The 18,236-nt window shown below is 31.1% G+C and overlaps 3 protein-coding genes across 6 annotated transcripts in view; all 3 read right to left on the bottom strand.

The window, feature by feature from the left end:
• Window positions 1–11: 11 nt before the first annotated feature.
• Window positions 12–7,513, bottom strand: DNApol-theta (DNA polymerase theta). The gene is made up of 2 exons (XM_035085175.1): window positions 7,272–7,513; window positions 12–7,183 (listed from the first exon to the last, which is right to left on the bottom strand). Exon 2 carries the CDS (start codon window positions 7,072–7,074, stop codon window positions 286–288), a length of 6,789 nt encoding a protein of 2,262 aa, XP_034941066.1. The 5' UTR covers window positions 7,075–7,183; window positions 7,272–7,513; the 3' UTR covers window positions 12–285.
• Window positions 7,514–7,729: 216 nt separating this feature from the next.
• On the bottom strand, window positions 7,730–8,998 carry RpS10b (Ribosomal protein S10b). The gene is made up of 3 exons (XM_035085406.1): window positions 8,859–8,998; window positions 8,234–8,377; window positions 7,730–8,130 (listed from the first exon to the last, which is right to left on the bottom strand). Exons 2-3 carry the CDS (start codon window positions 8,375–8,377, stop codon window positions 7,795–7,797), a joined length of 480 nt encoding a protein of 159 aa, XP_034941297.1. The 5' UTR covers window positions 8,859–8,998; the 3' UTR covers window positions 7,730–7,794.
• Window positions 8,999–10,934: 1,936 nt separating this feature from the next.
• Jupiter (microtubule-associated protein Jupiter) overlaps window positions 10,935–18,236 on the bottom strand; it is a 50,746-nt gene continuing 43,444 nt past the window's right edge. For 3 of the 4 annotated variants that reach the window (XM_035085247.1, XM_035085248.1, XM_035085246.1), the window contains 4 exons: window positions 14,321–14,706; window positions 13,682–13,705; window positions 12,356–12,439; window positions 10,935–11,190 (listed from right to left, as the gene is read on the bottom strand). In XM_035085247.1, the coding sequence (XP_034941138.1) occupies window positions 11,015–11,190; window positions 12,356–12,439; window positions 13,682–13,705; window positions 14,321–14,706 (670 nt within the window). In that variant the 3' untranslated portion in view covers window positions 10,935–11,014. The remainder of the gene's footprint in view (window positions 11,191–12,355; window positions 12,440–13,681; window positions 13,706–14,320; window positions 14,707–18,236) is intronic. The other variant, XM_035085249.1, reaches the window with a different exon arrangement.

Here is an 18,236-nt window from a genome sequence, read left to right as displayed (position 1 = left end):
TATAAATTAATAAAAAATCAATTTCATTAGTTGTATTCAGTTTTTGTAATAAATATGATTAAAATAAAATAATATATTTATAAGAAAAATTGATTGAGTAATTTTTATCTAATGCTTCCCATGATTGCTGGCGTCAATTGCATTGTATAAATAAATAAAGTATTGCAGTGATAAATAAATAAATTGATTACAATTGATTATTTCGAATTGAAAGTCGCAATAGCGAAAAAAAAATATAATTAATATTAAAATAAAGCACGAATCAAAATGATTAAAAAAAATTGATTAAACATCATCTTGATTAAAATTATATTCAGTGAGGTCACCCCAAGCAGGGCCAGATTTAATCTTAACAGGCAAAGGAACTGATAAAGGATGAGCCTGCTCCATTGATTCCTTGACAATTCTTGCTACTAAGTTTAAATCTGTTGCATTAACCTCATAAAGAAGTTCATCATGAAGTTGAAGGACTAAGTAAGCTCCTCGAGGTAAAAAATCTTGACTACGTCTCAATTTTCTCTTCAATGGTTCATCTGGTAAGACCATTGGCATACCTTCGAATGCTGCTCTTATTTTTTCATCTACAAGAATCATAGCTTTTTTAGCTATGTCAGCAGCAGATCCTTGGATCTTTGTGTTAATTGCTTGTCTTTCGGCTTGACCTTTTTCTCCAGCAGCTTCACTATTCAATGCTGGTAGCATTCTTCGACGTCTCATCAATGTTCTCACAAAGCCTTTCTTTCGAGCTCTTTCAAGTGTTTCATTGATCCATTTTTTCAATCCAGGGTAAGCTCCCATGAATGTGTCTTGGAAATCTCGAGCTTCTGATTCCTCAACTTGCAGGGTTTCTGCTAATGTTTTTACACCCATTCCGTAGATCATTGCGTAGATCAACTGTTTAGCTCGTTGTCTCATCTTATCATCGACTTGAGACTCTGATGTATTATGCCATTGAGCTGCAATATTTTTGAATACATCCCCAGGTTTTTTTAAAATACTCATGAGTGTTGGTTCTTTAGAATAATGAGCTAAAATTCTTAACTCTAACTGACAATAGTCTGCGGATAATAAAACATTTCTTGGAGCAGGAACAAATGCCATACGGATGCTGATAGTAAAACTATTATCCGCTACTTCAAAGTCTCGAGGAATATTTTGCAAGTTCGGATCATACATAGATACTCTTCCAGTAACAGTATTAGTAAAACAGTTTCCATGGATCCTAGAACTTCTTTCACAAGCACTTAATAGAGGACAAACAACTTTAGTGAACGTTGTACTTAACTTTCTCCAACTCAGGACTAATTTAGCTATTGGATGATCACATCTCTCTAGAACCATCTTACTAGTACTAATTTTCTTACCAGTAGTCAGTTTGAGCACTTCAGCAACACTTCTAGGTGATGAAAAATTAAACTTTCTTCCTGCTAATGCGAAAGCTTTGTTCTCAAGAGAAGTCAACTCTTGTTGAATTACATCTGCAAGCTCTTGTAAAGCAACTAGATTTACTCCTAATCCTGATAATTCCATTCTTGCTAATATTGCCATTGTGCCCATCTCTACTTCTTTGAAAGCTGTTAACAAAGCTGGATCCATTTTTCCCAGTTTTCTTCCAAGACATTCTAGAAGATACCAACTTAGCAGAGTTTCTGTACAGCATCTGAGTTCACTGGACGTTGAACTTTTGACATTCATTCCAGGACCAGCGTCAACAGAAAGCGGTCCAAGTTTTTGTAAAAGACCAAAACCTTCTGGTAAAAATTCAGTGATTAAATTTGCAAACGTTCTATCTTGATAATCTGGATTTAACATCCAGTTGGCCGTTGATGAATCAAGAAATTTGCACACAGGTGTTAATCCACAACATTTGTATAACATTTTATAAATCTCTTTACAGTTATAACACCGAATTTTCAAACTAGCTGACGAAAATATTTCAGTCAATAACTCCATTCTTTTTTTGACAGGAACTTTGTTAGCCTCTTTTGAGTTTTCAAAAGGCAGATAATAAACCTTTTGACCCCAACTAAATCCAATTCCACAGAGTTTTTTATCATTATACACTGCACTTCCACCTTTAAGTTGTGGTAACTTCCTTAAGATTTGATATGTTTGACCACCAATAATTCTCGTACCAATACTAGTAATCTCTCCTGAAAATACTTCACATGCCAAAGCCATTGAAATCTCTCTTCGCCCATTCATTTCTGCTTTGAACTCATCAAAGTGTTCACTTTCTGATATATTAACAATAGATAGCTCATTCAGGGTATAGTGTTCTCTAATTATTCGTACCTTTTTTGTTGGAGGTTTTGACAAAAGTTTTCTCGAAGTTGATAAAATATTTCTCCTCTTTGCTGGAATACTTTCATCATCAGAGTTTAATACAACACTCTGAGTACCATCATCACCAATCGAATTCTTTTTGCTTTGATTATCACTTGAGCTCAGTCGCCTTTTTACGCCTACTCCTGATGAAAGAATAGTACGTTCTTCAGTTATATTAATATTTGTTGTTGCTTGAGAAGAAATTACACTTTTTTCTACAGTTTTTTGTGTTTGTTGGGTTCGCAAAGAGTCTATTCTCATCCTTGCTCGTGTTTTCTTCACTCTTCTGATAATATCTACACTTTGAGAAGGAATGATGATATCATCTTCTGATTTGCTTGAACCAGTAGACAATCTTCTAGAGGTATCATAAGTAATTAAGCTTGCGATAGGAGATTTATTGGCACTTGGAGAGCTATACCTTCTTTGAGACAACCTATGAATTTTATTAACCTGTGATTTTTCTACGGAATTAGATTCAGTACTTTTTCTTCGTGGTAATGGTGGAGTAAATTCTCCCTTCTTTCCATCAATATTGGAAGGTCCTGGTTTTGGAGATTCAAAAATAGCTTTTTCGGCAATCATCTTTGAAAATTCGCTTTGATTGGACTTTTCAATTGGAGAAGTCAGTTTTGTTTTGCTCCAAGTGTCTTCTTCCCAAATAATTGATTTGTTTGATGTTACTGGAGAAGGCCTAGTTTGACCAGATCTATTTGAACGTAAAACTCTGTCTTTTTGAATTTGTTCAACTCTACTAGTAATTAAACTTCCCATACTATTTTTATTCATTCTTGATGATGCTTGAGAGAAATGGGTTTCATTAAACACAACACTGTCTAGATCCACAATATTTTTCTCTAGTATATTCAATTCCTGAGAATCAACATTCAAACTGTCATCAAATATATTAGGACTTGGAGTGAAGGAATCTTTCTTGCGAGCATCTCCAACTGATTCTGATTCTGGAATAGTTTCAGGCACTACAGTAGGATGATTTATCGATGATATTTCTTCATTTTCTATTTCTGTGCTAAAGAGTCCACTTTCAATATTCGTATTTATAACAGAAGCTGCTCTAGGCTCTTCTTCAAAGACTTCATTGTCAATTTCCATTACTTCATCAACTTTCTCTGCTTCTGCATGAATAGTTTCCTTTTTTAAAATAATATTATCTGGCTCTGATTCAAATATTTCATCATCGCTGTCTAATCCTATAGTAAGATTATCTAACGCAACATCCAAAATTTTATTACCTTCATCCTCTGCTCTTTCATTGCTATGAATTGATATCAAATCTGAAATATTACTGTGCCCGGAGATTAACTCTGATAGATTGCTGTGTCCGGATACTAGCTCAGAAAGATTACTATTTCCTGACATCACCTCGGAAATATTATCTTCAGATTCAGATTTCTCATTGAATAAAGATGTATTTTTCGATTTACAATGATTTGCAACTGTATTTACACTCACATTTTCCTTCACTTCTACAGTATTTTGCTGATTCTTGTCTGTTTGATCAACAGATTGATTTACATTGGATCGCGTTTCATTTACATTTTTGCTTTCTTCATTCTTATCAATAAAACTTTTGCTGAGACCGGAAATAGTGCTACCAGTTCCACAATAGCCTTGAGAAGCTTCAATATTACTCTCATCTTTCTTTTTACTTTTATTTTCCCACTGCATCTCATTTAATCCCAGTTCATTTTGAACTAAACTTCTAGCTTCTTTCACCAACATTTTTGCAGCTTCTCTAGGTGTAAGTCCATCTTTTCCAGTTACAAAAACAGTTCTCATTTTATTTCTTCTAACGGCATCATTTTCATGTTCTCCATCTTGTTCCTTTTCACTTTCAAATGGAAGTGCTTTATATAGAGCCCTTTCAACGTCCAGTTCATCAGCAACGGCAAGTTCTGCTACAGACTTGATTCCTGATTTAAATAAACTTCTTGCTCTCAAGCCATTAAGCGTAGGTAGTCTTAAAAGATCTAAAAGTTCACTACAAACTCCAAATTGCAATCGCGCTTGAAATTGTGAGACCAGTAATTCAATACAACTCCATCCAAGTTTTTTACAAAACTGTGTTACCATTCCTGCAAATGTAGAAGCTGTTTGTTGAAGACTTTGAATAACACCACGAGAACAGCTATATTTTTGACAAACTGTGTGTAACGGAATTTCTCTAACAAGATCATGAAGAGCTAAAGCAGTAAAAAAACGTTTATGAATATCTAAAGATTTTCCTGGTTTTGGATCTCTTTTTAAAGCAGAAGCTAAAAATGCTTCAGTTACTCCTACAAGATGACCAACTCTCTGTTCACTGTCGGAAATATTCTTCCATATATCCAAGTAAACATACCAATCAATTTGACCAATTTGACTAGCAGAATTGAATGGAGTCACCAAATAAATAACATGAAGTTCTGTGTCAAGAACAAAGCATTTTCTAGCTTTTTGGAGTTCTTCGAAGAGAAATAAACCATCAGCTGGAGGTACTGAGGCAGCTAAACAGGCTTTGCCTAATTGAGTAGCCACCCATCTATTCATATTTTCCTGAGATTTTTGTAAAAGTAATAATTCATTTTCCACTAGAAATGTAATAGCTTGATTTGTAATTTCTTCGATTACATTTGAGTTGTTACTAAAGTTTAATAAAGTACATTTCATGTATGCAACTATATCTTCCAATGTATAGGCCACTTCACTAGCAACAGCTTCAAGCAGTGCTCGAACTAAAGGCCTAGCTCCTTCTAAACAAGACTCTATTGGTTTTAGATCAGATTTTAATAAAGCAATTACTGCATTTCTTTCATGAGGTTTACATACCAAAATACTTTCACCAGCAGTATCTCTACCCATTCTTCCAGCTCTTCCAATCATCTGCTTGTAAGTTAGAATATCAATGGTTTGACCATGAAATATTGGAGTACGAATAATGACTCTTCTTGCTGGAAGGTTGACTCCACTGCTGAGTGTTGATGTGGCTGTAAGTACTCTTAAAGCTCCTGATCTAAATGCACCTTCAATAACATCTCTTTCATCCATGGTTAAACCTGCATGATGAAAAGCAACTCCAAATGAAACAGTTTGTCTTAAAATTTTATCTAAACCTACTGGAGTACGTTTAAGTTGCTCCAAAGTCTCCATGATTGCATCTTTGCTTAATTCGTTACGTAAACGTTGTCCCAATGATCTATTTTCAGTTCCCAATTTGAAAAAGACGGTGGATACTTGTTTAGCTAGAGTTTCACACCAATTTTTTGAAGGGCAAAATATTAAAACACTATGGCTGTCTAAGATAGTTTCTAAACAAAGTTGTAAAATATTTTCTGAATCATTGGGTAAATCTTCCAGAGGGCTCAACTCTCTGATTTGATTTAATTGATTGTCATATATAGTGGAACCTATTTTACAAAATTCTTTCAAAGGAACTGGTCGAAAATCTGTCTTATAAAGCTCAGCATCTAGCCAGTTAGCAAGAATATGAAGATTTGGTAGTGTCGCAGACATTCCTATCAATTGAATATTAACATGTTCCTCTTTTAAAGTCATAAACTTTAATTTTGTCAATAATAATTCCAATAAATAACCTCTATGTGAATCTCCTAGTAAATGTAATTCATCAATAACTACAGCCCCAAGGTTTTCTAGTCCTCCTTCTTCCATTAACTGATTTATCAAAGAATTTGCTTTTTCAATAGTTGCTATGGCCATGTCAGTTGCATTAAACCCTCCTGGAGGTTGGACTCCACCCATGAAGCCTTCAACTCTTATTCCAGCTTCAGATAAAAGGTCTTGGAAGTAATACATCTTCTCTCGAACTACAGAAACGAATGGTAAGACAAAGATCACCTTTTTCTTACGCTCTAAGACAGTTTTGATGATTAAAATTTCAGAAACTAGAGTCTTCCCTGCTGATGTTGGTGCAGAGTAGACGAGGTTCTTGCCTTTTTCGATGATTGCTGGGTTTCTGAGACATTCCACTTGCCAAGGAAACATACTAATTACTCCTCTAGATTCATATTTTCTTAAAATTGTTAAAGGCAAGCCCCAATAAGCTAATTTTACCCTGTCTTGACTATTGATAATTGATGGAATCTCCACTGAAAGCTCCGTAATCAAATTTTGATCATTTCGGAGTGATGACTCATTAACTGATAATGATGATTCAATAATAGTTCGAGGAAGCTCAATATTACTAACAGTTCTTGAAAATCTTGATGTCGAAGGTTTAGAAATGTCCGTTAAATTTTCTGCTTTATTTAAAGATTTACTTTCGTCTGATTTTTTGTCAGTTGAAGATAAAATAGCTCCAGCACTTGGAATTTTTTTCATTCTCACCTTACTGGCCCCACAGAATATTTTTCTCGGACTTCTAGGATTTCGTAAAAATCTTGTGAGTTCTGGACTCGCTGACCGATCATTAGAATTATTCTTGTCATTCTGAACATTTCGAAAAGAATTTTTCGATTCTATCACAATATCAAGTGCTGGTCTGCTCCGAATTAATTTTCTAGGGCTCTTTTTTGGAGTTCTTGGACTTTTTGGAGTAGCTCTCTTGGGACTCTTATCAGAATTTTTGGTGAATGATACAATACTGTCTTTGAAATATTTTCCTAAATCACTATCTTCTTCATTAACTTTGGTTGCATTAGTAGATTTATTTATATTACTCGTTTCACCAGTTCGAAAGCTATCGAGTTTTGAAAATGCTGCAAGTGTATTATCTCCTAAGGACTGCATTTTAAAAAAAGTGCAAGTGTTTTGTCAAAAGTAAACACAGCTTTATAACTTGTGCTCCAATACTCCAAAAATAATTTACACAAGTTATCAGCTCCAAAACACTTGTACTCTGAAAGAAAAAAATAAAATGAGGTAAATTGTAATAACAAAGTACATTATATCTAGTAATTGATAAGAATTTAAGATAAAAAGCTTACAGAAAATTGGTTAGGAAATACTTGTGATATTCTTGTAGACATTTTATTGTAAAAATTGTAGAAAAAATTTGTTATACATGATTAATATTATTCAAAAGTGTAACAAAGAATATAAATAAATTATCTCACTATAGTTTAATTGATTTGAATAACATCATCATGGTAGAAAAAGAGAATTCGACCAGCGAATTCAAACATTTGACGTAGACTAAAGTACGTTGACAAACAAAGCGATTTTAACAGTAGATGGAAAAGAGAATGGAAGGAAAAACTCTCTTACCATCAAAAGGAAATGATTTTCCAGATGTTTTTTAAATACAAAAATTTTCAACATCTAGTATATTTTTTCAATTTTCATTGTATTTACTTAAATATTTTTATTATAAAACGGTATTGATCTAAGAATCATTAAAATACTATTAAGCTATTGAATTTGTTTACTATAAATAATGAATTTATTTAGCGCCAATATTGTAAATTTTATTTATTTATTAATTTACATCGTAAAAACGTAAAAGCAAAATTATTGCGGAGCTTTGCCACGTCCAAATCCACCGCGGAATTCAAGATCTCCCGTACCAGGTCCAATATCAGCTTTTTTGTCACCAGGAGCTGGAGGTCCACCTGGTCCACGTCTGTATCCAGCACGATCTTCTGCGGGTCTTGAGGACTCGCTCTTTGATGCTGCTGGTCGTGGTCGAGTTGTTTCTGGTCTAGGTTGTCTCTTCAATGTGGAAGGTACAATTTCAGGAGGCAAATGGAGGTATCCTCTGAGGTACTCAATACCTTCATTCGTGAGGTACCAATAGAAATGTCTCCATGCAAACTGTTCCTTGACGTAACCTCTGGATTTAAGAGACTAAAAATAAAAAAAATATTATATACTTAATAAGTCATTCATAATCTACTGACAAATGAGATTAATAAGCATTTCTAGCAAAAAAAAATATGATTTGACGTACCTGCATTGCTTTAATAACTTGGAGGTTAGGAATTGTATCTAACTCAGGGTGTTTTGGGGCATGATAATCCTTTTTAGCCACCATGACTCCTTCTTTGAAGAGATATTCATAAATGGCAACACGATTCTTCTTGGGCATCAACATCTAAATGATAACATTATAATCATTAGTTAAATAACATTTTAGGAGTAAGTTATGAATATTAGTTAAATATAAATGATTAAGTAGTAATATAAGTAAAGAATTATTAGTTTTGCAGATTTATTAGAGTACTATTGTTAAACAGTCTTATTGTTGTCACTGTTTATAGAGGTTAACTCATCTGATTCACATCAATGACAGCTAAAGCACCAAATTGTTCACTATTTTATTGAGATAATAGAATTGATAATAAATAGACAGCATTTTAATAATGATCAAAATTAGTTTAATAATTGGAATATATCCATTAAATAAACAAACTTTATTTTGAAATGCTAGTTTGTCGGTAAAATTGATTCATAACCTCAACGGGAAACTGATGTCATGTTTGTATTGATAGATAAATTGAACATTTTTTAAGTGACACTAAAAATTTATTACAAGGTGACGGAAAAAACAATAAAGAATTTATAACAATTCTTACTTTGACCAAATATTTAGCGATGCACGAGTTAAAAGCGGATTTTTCTACGCTCCAGGGCGACAAAATAGATCCAAGTTGGCGCTATTGTCGAAAGGAAATTTTAAACCTCGAACGAAGTGAAGGACAGAAAGAATCTATCATCAAATTTTTAATTACTCTACCATCAGCGCCATTGTTTCGAGTGTCATTTTCATAAATTATTAAGCCAAATCAGTCGGTAATGCTCACAAAATTGATAAATTTCTGTTTTATCATCATTGTTAGATCAATTTAGAAAAATACATCCTAGTATGCATTGATAATCATGAAATTTCATTTCATTTACAATAAAATAAGAAAAAAAGTTCGTATGGGTAAGCTCTTAAATTATTCCATCTTTCTACCAACGAGTTCTTTCCTTCTATAGTGATAAATAAATGTTATTTTTTATGACAATTTATTAGTTGCGGAAATATTGGATACAAGGAAATAAAATAAAGATTAGTAATTTTATGAGTAATACTATAAAATCATATATAATAATGTATAATCAGCTTTTGCAATAATTTTTATATTTATCTACTCTATCATATTAAACTAGATGTCTTAATTATTTAACGAGGATGTCCTAGATCATGAGATGTTACTCTCCACACCTATCTTTTTTATATAAAATTTACAGTGATGATTAGTTAATTAGTATATTCTGCATAAAAATTATAATCTAATGATAGACATAAATGATCTATATAAATAAACTAACTTATTTCATAGTTTCAATAAAAAAGTTGTAAAATATGTAACTATAACTACACTAAATATTAACTCTTTTAAATAATTGTTTTGGACTATTTAGATTAGACAGAATTTTATTACTTTTCCAGTTAATTGGAAACATTAACGACTGAGATGCAAAAAATATGTAAGCTTATTTTACTGAATTTCATTTTAATGCTTTTTTTTATTTCTTTAGTACAATTTTTAAGCAATAAAAAATAATCTTGTTATAAAGGTCAAGTTTTATAGATTTCAGGAACTCTAGAAAATTGGTTTCTTTTTTTTAATATAATAGATTCCATAACAGTTCATATTTATGGTATTAGGTATTCCAAGTAAACATAAATGAACAAATAATCTTACACAATAAAATAAAATAACAAAATAATCCTGCTTTATAAATAAAATCTTATCTTTAAGATGACAAATTGTTGAAAGCATCTTGATAAACGAATACAATGTTACATCTCTTTTTTAACTGATCACAAATAATATTTTATTTAACAAATAAATGTTTATTAAAGTTTTGTTACTTTTATTATATTTATTATTTTTAGTTTAAAAATTCTAGGATATTTTGATTCTTAACTTAAATATAATTTGGTAGGAGTATCAATCAATAAGAAGACAGGTGAATTTGCTTACAAAAATTTTTATTAATTGTCAGAATATAAAAAGAGACAATTACATCTATAGTGATAGATTACAGTTAATTCTAACTTACACCAAATGATAAACAATTCCATGAATTAGCATTTAAAATAATAAAAAGAATACAATAATACGTGAATGAATTCATCATGAATCAATGGTCGTGTAGGAATACGTTTAAATATTAAATTCATTTCATTAATAATGTTACAATTAATATTTGTAATAGTTGATAATTGATATATATATCAAATGCTGATTTAATTATCGCGATAAAAATAAATACATTTATAAATCGTGTGCCGTTATAAAGGAAATAAGCGAATCTCGTAAATCGACAAGTAAAGTAATCGTATTAAGAGTCGAACGCACTTCCGTCTTGGATGATGCACACCGATAAACAGGAATGCGTTAAAAAAATTTGTGAAAAAACCAAAGACTTTGCACGAGATGTGAGTGAAAGAAAACGCTACAGAGAAGAATCACGATGAGAATACTCGGGCGTTTCATGTACAGTTAAATCTATTTAAGTGCCTAGTTAGTCATTATCCATTTCTTCATAGTGACTTTGATAAGAAAAAAATATGTATGAGAAGAAAAGGCACAGAATCAAGAAAGCATTTATGCCACAACTTAATTAAGGTGCAATACTTTTATTATTATTATTACTTTCGAAAGAACATTAATTTCAGAGGAAATAAATAAAACTGATTTTATTTCGCCGTAAGTTGTGCATCTAGAGGGTTCTTTTACCAAAGCCCTGAAGAATACCCGCCAGGTGGTACACGAGTACGTGGTTTTGTGCTTGATGGAGATGAATCGGTGGTAGACTTGGAATCACCGTTAATGCTTGAAGAGCTGCTGCCATTGTGCGATGATGAGTTATTTTGTTGATCAGGAGTGATGCCAGTAACCGGGTTACGATCTGTAGAGAAAATATATTTATGAAGTTAGTTATTTCATCAGATGTCAAGTGTTGAATTTAGAGTTTAGGGAAGACTTTTCAGGCTGATAAGTTCCTTGGAAGTCTTCGAAGCACATGAAATGCAGAGCTTGAAATAAAAAAATTCATAAAAAAAACACAGTTTACAATCTTTTTTTTTTTAAGTATTTAAACTACTTGCTGATTTCAAATAGAAATTCTAAGTGAAGAAACTACTACTGATGAATCTTTACCAGAAATACTAAGGATGGATTAGTACTTCAAGTTTTAGCACAACATAACTCACCTTTTACCCTTTAACAACACACATAGTAGAATATTTTCAGGCAAGGGATTGTTTTTATTTTAAATTAAAATAATTCGGTTTAATTATCAACAATCAAAGTCAATGTCTGATACCTATTTTGATTTTTTCTAACTATTTTTTTATTTACTTCATGATCAGTCAAGACTAAGCCATTCATATATTTTTAAAAGTAATTTTAAATCAAGAAATAAATTACTGAGAATAAATATTTTATATTATGAAATATTTCTGAAGCTCAAAGATTCTTTCAATGCTAGAAAAGCCATTGACAATGGTAAGTAAATATAATTATTCTAATGTTTCAATGTGATTGGAGAATCATTCCAAATTCTAATGATAAATTAATCACAATTCAATGTCACATTGAAGAAGAATCTACATTTGAATAATTACCATCTTTATTTTTAGGTTAGCTGTAATAACAGACAAATGAATTGAAAAAAAAAAACAAGAGCTTAATTATAAAACTGACATGGAAAACTCATTAAAATATTATATGAAGTATCTGGTGGAATATATATAGCTTTTAATCCAAGGACTATACCGTGACTTCTATGCTTTATTAATCAAAATTGTAGGTTTTCTATATCGACACTACAATGTACAAATTACTGTACTCATTACGAGCTATAACTTTACTCGAAGGCTCTTACAAGAATATTTAATCAATGATAATGATAAAATAACTAGTAACAATAGTACTTGAATTAATTTTTTAAAATATTTGACATCATAAAGATTGATGGGTGAAGGAATATTGAAATCAGGATGACATTGATTAATACAAGTTCATGGGAAAAAAACAACAATTTAAGGAAGTATGTAAATCGTTGACGTTACCTCGACACCTTCTGGTGCGCCTAATTGGCGTAATTTCAATTCCATCTCCAGTGACAGGATTCCGCGTTAAGCAAGAGGATCCTCCTGTGAGGCCATCACCAGTGGGGACAGGGCAAGTTTGATTCCACCAAAGAGATTAACAGGCACCACGCCATCAAAGCACGTACATATTCACCCCATGCACCGAGACAAAACATCGCAACACACGCGATCCAACAACCGGTTTTTTGTGTTAGTGTCTTTTTAATTATGTCTTGAGAATAAACCGTTAAAGAATTCGGGATATAAATATCTACATCCAACCTTTTTCTCTGTTTATTGATAAAAAAGGTTTAAGAGCAATCTTTTATCAGATTAGTTCCATTTCTCTTCATGAACATCAACAACATCAATTCATTAAATATTTTCTGAATGTTTATTAGCTTCAACTAATAAATAATAAACATTGCAGTGATGTTTTAGCAAATGATTATAATAATTGAATAAAATCATCACGAATGTTTAGAGAAGTAATTGGAAAATAATAATTTCTTTATTGTAATTTTACTTTAAAATCTAATAACCATTTCATGTTGATTGTTAAGTGAAAAATATTTAGTGCTCTCAGCTAGCATTGCTCTTAACAATAGAATTATTAACGATTTGAATTATTTATTGCTCGTGTTCTAGTATTTAAATTCTTTGATTTAATCTCAAGACGTATTTGGTGTTGTGAAGGGTATGAAAATGTTGATTAAAGCAACGTGAAAATGGTTGAGAAAACATTTAATGGAGATGCTAATGATGATGACGATGAGAGAAATTAATGGAATGAAAACATTAAATGCTCAATTTACAGTGAAAGCGTGAAAAGTTGATGAAGAATAGGAATTCATAAAAACACAAATGTACAAGTGATTATGAACAATCAGATAAATTAATAAATGAATATAAAAAAAAATTATTTAAGCATGAGTGTCATTGTGAAAGCAAAAGTAATGTGCTAAATAGCGAGAAAATAAAATAGAAAATTAGTAATAATAGCTAATGACTAACTCAAAATATGTGGTTGTATAGTAACAGGCCCTAGATTTTATTTATAACATTTTTTTAAAAAAAATATATAAATAATTGGGAGGTATAAATAATTTATTAAATAATAAGCTAATAATTAGCAATCTAATGACTTAACTAAATCTAATTGAATAGCATGGGTAATAACATAATTAATATAAAAAACCGAAAGATAATAAACAGAATCAAATTGGCGATTGAATTATATATGAAAGAGTATCAACGGTGTTCTGATTGTGTCGTGTCTACTTTTTGATTGACTAGTACACTTACGAAATCGTTTGATTCTCCTAAAAGCTGCTTGTAAATCATGTAAATTTTATCATGAGGAATTACATCAAGTTATTTATTAAAAATTGTCTCAAGAAATTTATTATTAAAATTCATATTTTTCTTGCAATGAAATAAATTTATCATTCTAGCTAACTTTAACAGATCTTTTTTTTTAATTATTTAAAAACAGTAGGCTTCTAACATTCAGGTTGTTGATGATCCTGCTATCATGTTCATGATGACAAAAACCATCAAATTATTACAAATTCTCAATTATTTTGGTAAACTTGGATTAAAAAAGTATTTTTATGTAATCATAATTTTTGTAATGATAAATATTTGAAGTTGGAAAATGTTTATTATAATGGAGTTGGACTGTAGAACCATAAACTTATCAGACAAGTTGAAATATAAATGAAAGTAACCATTTCATGAGACAATCACTGTAACGAACTCGATAAATAAATTCTGGCCAGTTTTATTCAATTAATGACTTAACTATTCAATTAGCTAACGAACAATAAATAACGGAATTGAGTTGACAACAAAAATAGTAATAATGAAGAATGTAAAAAAGGGCCTGGACTCTACACATATTTCAAGATAGTTTAAATTGTTAGGCCGTTAAAGTGTGATTACCTGTGTTATCATTAATAATTGCGTTGCCGTTGAAAGCGGTAGTGCCATTGATGTGAGTCCCATTAGACTCATCGTTCTTATTTACGTGAGAAATAGAACCGTTAACACTGTCGATATCATCTCCGCAGAGAGAGATGTTGCTGCGCATGTGATTTTTGGTGTTTTGGGGAGCAGGATCAGGGGGACCAAACAGGCGTTTGTATGAATCATTACCAGGCTTGTTTGCACGCGGCGTTTCAGGACTGGTGCTGCCTGTACTTGAACCGCTATCACCATAAAGAGCTGATCCAAGTTGAGAAGAATTGTGATTTTTCACACGACGAGGACTGGTTTCTTCACCACTGCCAAAAATATCACTGCTTCCACCACCTGGTGGTTTTAGTACTCTGAAATCAATTTATTGGTCAATTAATTACTGCTTATCAGGTTTTAACTCGTGTTCTTATAATTAATTACATTGAATTTTAATTAATGGCCATAATTTTAATATATATTGAACCTCATTTATTCGTTGGTGCTAAATATCATCAATAAGACTTTCAAATACTTGGAAGAGAAATTGTTGAGGGATTTCATTCTAAGGAATGAGAGTTTTATTGATATTAAATTATTTTATTAACGCATGAGTAAATTTATTTATGGACAATATTAATAATTAGCTTGGAAATTGCAAAAACAATTCTTATTTGAAATTTATGTTTCAATATTTCTTATCAATGTGCTGATGATAAATTTAATTCATTTTATTTGGATGTATTACATTAGGTTCTTGGACCTAGAAGGAATGTTGAAGCAGTTGCCAATTATTTTTTTTTTATATGTATAAATACAAGAAATGAAGCTCAACATCCAAGAGTAATTTCATGGATTGTGTTAAGCTGTAATATTTTATAATGCTCCAAGTAATTTCTTTAAAATTGACTTGTTTTATTGCTACTTAAACATTGATAATAAGTAGAAATTAGTTGATAAGAAAGTTTTATAATTAAATAATAAAATTAGATAATAGACTTTTCAATTGGGGTCACTGAATATCATGGCATTTCTTAATTCTCAGTTTTCTATCAACTTGGTAGAGTCTCCAAGGCTTGGAGCAGTCTCAAATACTTATTTTGAGCGTAAGTATGCTAGCAATTTGAAATTCATAGTAGCTGCCTGGTTGATTGTACTGGCGATCTTAAACTTGAATGTAATGAATACAATTTTCAACCTAGTTCTTTTGGACACCTTAGGGCTTCAAAAAATATTTTCTACTCATCACTAGCATCATAGACAACATTCATAATAAACAAAATCTACTTTCCTATGCTCCACACAAATAAAAAGTTTTTAGAAAATTATTTCAGTCACTATTTAACAATAGACAGGAATAAATAAATGTTATTTTCATCTTTTTAATGATCATACAGTTAATTTATGCATTGAAAAAATGAATAAAGCTCTCTGTAATTAGAAAGCAAATCAAAGTCATAAGAATCCACCGACATAAGTATAAAAATTCTCCTACAAAGTATAGTACAGTGTAAATTTTTTACTATTTAGTATTCAAGTATGCTAATTAAAGACCTGTTCTACAATGTATAATTTGAATTTATTATAAATAATAAAGCACGTTCATCCTCTGTAATATATCGTCTAATACCGCAGGTATGAACATAAATAAATTAAGCTAAATGTTTGACGAAGCAATCTTAGAATTATGCAAATGATTTGCGTGGCACATGGACTGAGGATTCACGGATAGCTGATCACCCCCGTGTAAACTTGAGTTAACAATTACGGTATAGTATTGAGGACCGTTTTTCTCTTCTCTCTAGTACAACTGGCACGGAAGCCTCCATCGTTGCTGCCAACTCAAACGTGCCCCCATGGCATTCCGTTCAGTTACATCTTACTTTTTTATTTTTTTTTATCATCTCTTCTTCTAAAGCTGTCTCGTCAATTTGACGGGTTTTCGTGCCTGTTAGTCTACGGTCAGATGACACGCGTTGCTTAACTCTGAGCACGTGAACACAACTCTATTGCTAAATTACTTCATGCTCTTATCTTCTTTATAATGTTGCCTTCTACCCTCTTTTTGTTCTACTCTCCTGAGAATTTTCGTAATTAGACGTGCAAATCACTTCTTCGTGCGTGCACTCTTCGACACGTGTCTATTTGGTAATTAACGAGTGCAGTTGTTGGTTTTTTTTTTTAGGTTTCGTCACTTGAGAGTGAAGTGGATAACGGGTAAGTTGAAATGAATGGATGAACAGATGGAGATTAACTTGGAACTTTTATACTCATGTCATTGCGTGACTTGGTAGAAGGAGAATTATATTCTGGGTTGGTTTATGGGTTGATTAATGAAATCAGATCCATTTTTGTACTGTTATAGTTAATAATACAGTTTTCGATTAACGTTTGATAAAGCTTAGCTTGTTAACTTGATATATTTTAAATATTTTAAACTTTCATTTATTTACCATAAACAAAGTAATTACTTAATTTGTCACAATTCTTTAAACATAAATAAATTATTTGATTTATAATTTTTTTTTTTTTCAAATATAGACAATGAATTATCAAATAAGTGGATTGATATTTATTCATGTAAAACAGTCAAGTTTATTTAGCATTCAGATGAGACATTTAAATTGTATAAAAATCATTAAATAATTATACTTAATCACGGAAATCCTAGATTACTTCCACAAATGTAGAACTAAACTATTTTTAAATTGATCTATTTTTAAGTACAATTTTTTTTTGTTTTAAAAATATAGTACTCTAAATAGTTATGACTTGTCATCGACTTGACTGTTATTAAAAATATCAAAAATTTTTTGTTAATAAAAAATCCTGAACTCTCTTTCTCTCTCAGATATTCAAAGAAGAGAAATATTTCAAAAGTTTTGATAATAAATTAGTTGATTAAAATCAATGATTGATCTTTTTTGTATTAAAAAAAAAAAATGGGGTGTAAAAATATGAATAAAAAAAAAAGGAGATCTAGATCTGATAGTCAATGCATTAAAGTAATGACGAGTTTTTTTTTCCATAAAAAAAAAGCCAATTTCTTCTTTAGAATAACAATAAAGAGAGAAATGGGAAATAGAATGAGAATAGTTGGTAAACAAAAAGGAAAGAATACATTCACGGATGCAAATATAACGAGGATAATCAATTGATCGTAGGACGTATAAAAAAATGGACGTTAGAACAGGATGGGTGTGCCTGGCGTGCGATCGGAAACGACAAGCACTGTGGAAGTAAAGTATGTAACATTGTATATACATATGTAAGTTAAGTATTATACGCGTGGTTGATTGTACTGAGGACTCTCTTACTTTATTATTATAAAATATATAGGACTGTAGAATCAACGCCTCTGCACATGTTTCTCTACTCATCAAATATACCATTTAATGTGAATCACAGTTGCACTTTAATCTATCTGATAATCAACCTCTCCAGGGCCCAGTCGATTTCGGAGCTATTTATTCCTCATCGCCTACTGTGTTATTTTTGCAACTGAACACCATCAGCCAAATATGGTCCGCTTTAATTGGACCACACCTCGCACTATTGTTCTGAAATATTTATCTAATAATCATTGGCAATTTTTGATTACAACAAATTGAAGGTTGATGGAAACAAATGTGACATTGTAAAATTATATTATTAAGAGTTTCAATGAGCACGTGATTATCGAGGAATTTTAAAGAATTTTTTAAAATGTTGGGTAATGTTTCAAAGTGTAATTGGAAGCACTGAGTAAAATTTATCTTATTAACTAAGATATTTTAACAGTCGAATGTTGTTTAATATTTTTTTAAAATAATTTTTCTTGGTAACTTGTATGGAAAATAATAAAATTTTTAAAATATATTTTATTGTAAAAATATATTAAAATGTAATTCATCATTCGCTATTA

The sequence above is a fragment of the Chelonus insularis genome, unplaced genomic scaffold (assembly GCF_013357705.1).
Source record: "Chelonus insularis isolate UGA/USDA-ARS -01 unplaced genomic scaffold, ASM1335770v1 contig_399_pilon, whole genome shotgun sequence".
Classification (NCBI taxonomy): Eukaryota; Metazoa; Arthropoda; class Insecta; order Hymenoptera; family Braconidae; genus Chelonus; species Chelonus insularis.
This window is presented reverse-complemented; position numbering and strand designations above follow the sequence as displayed.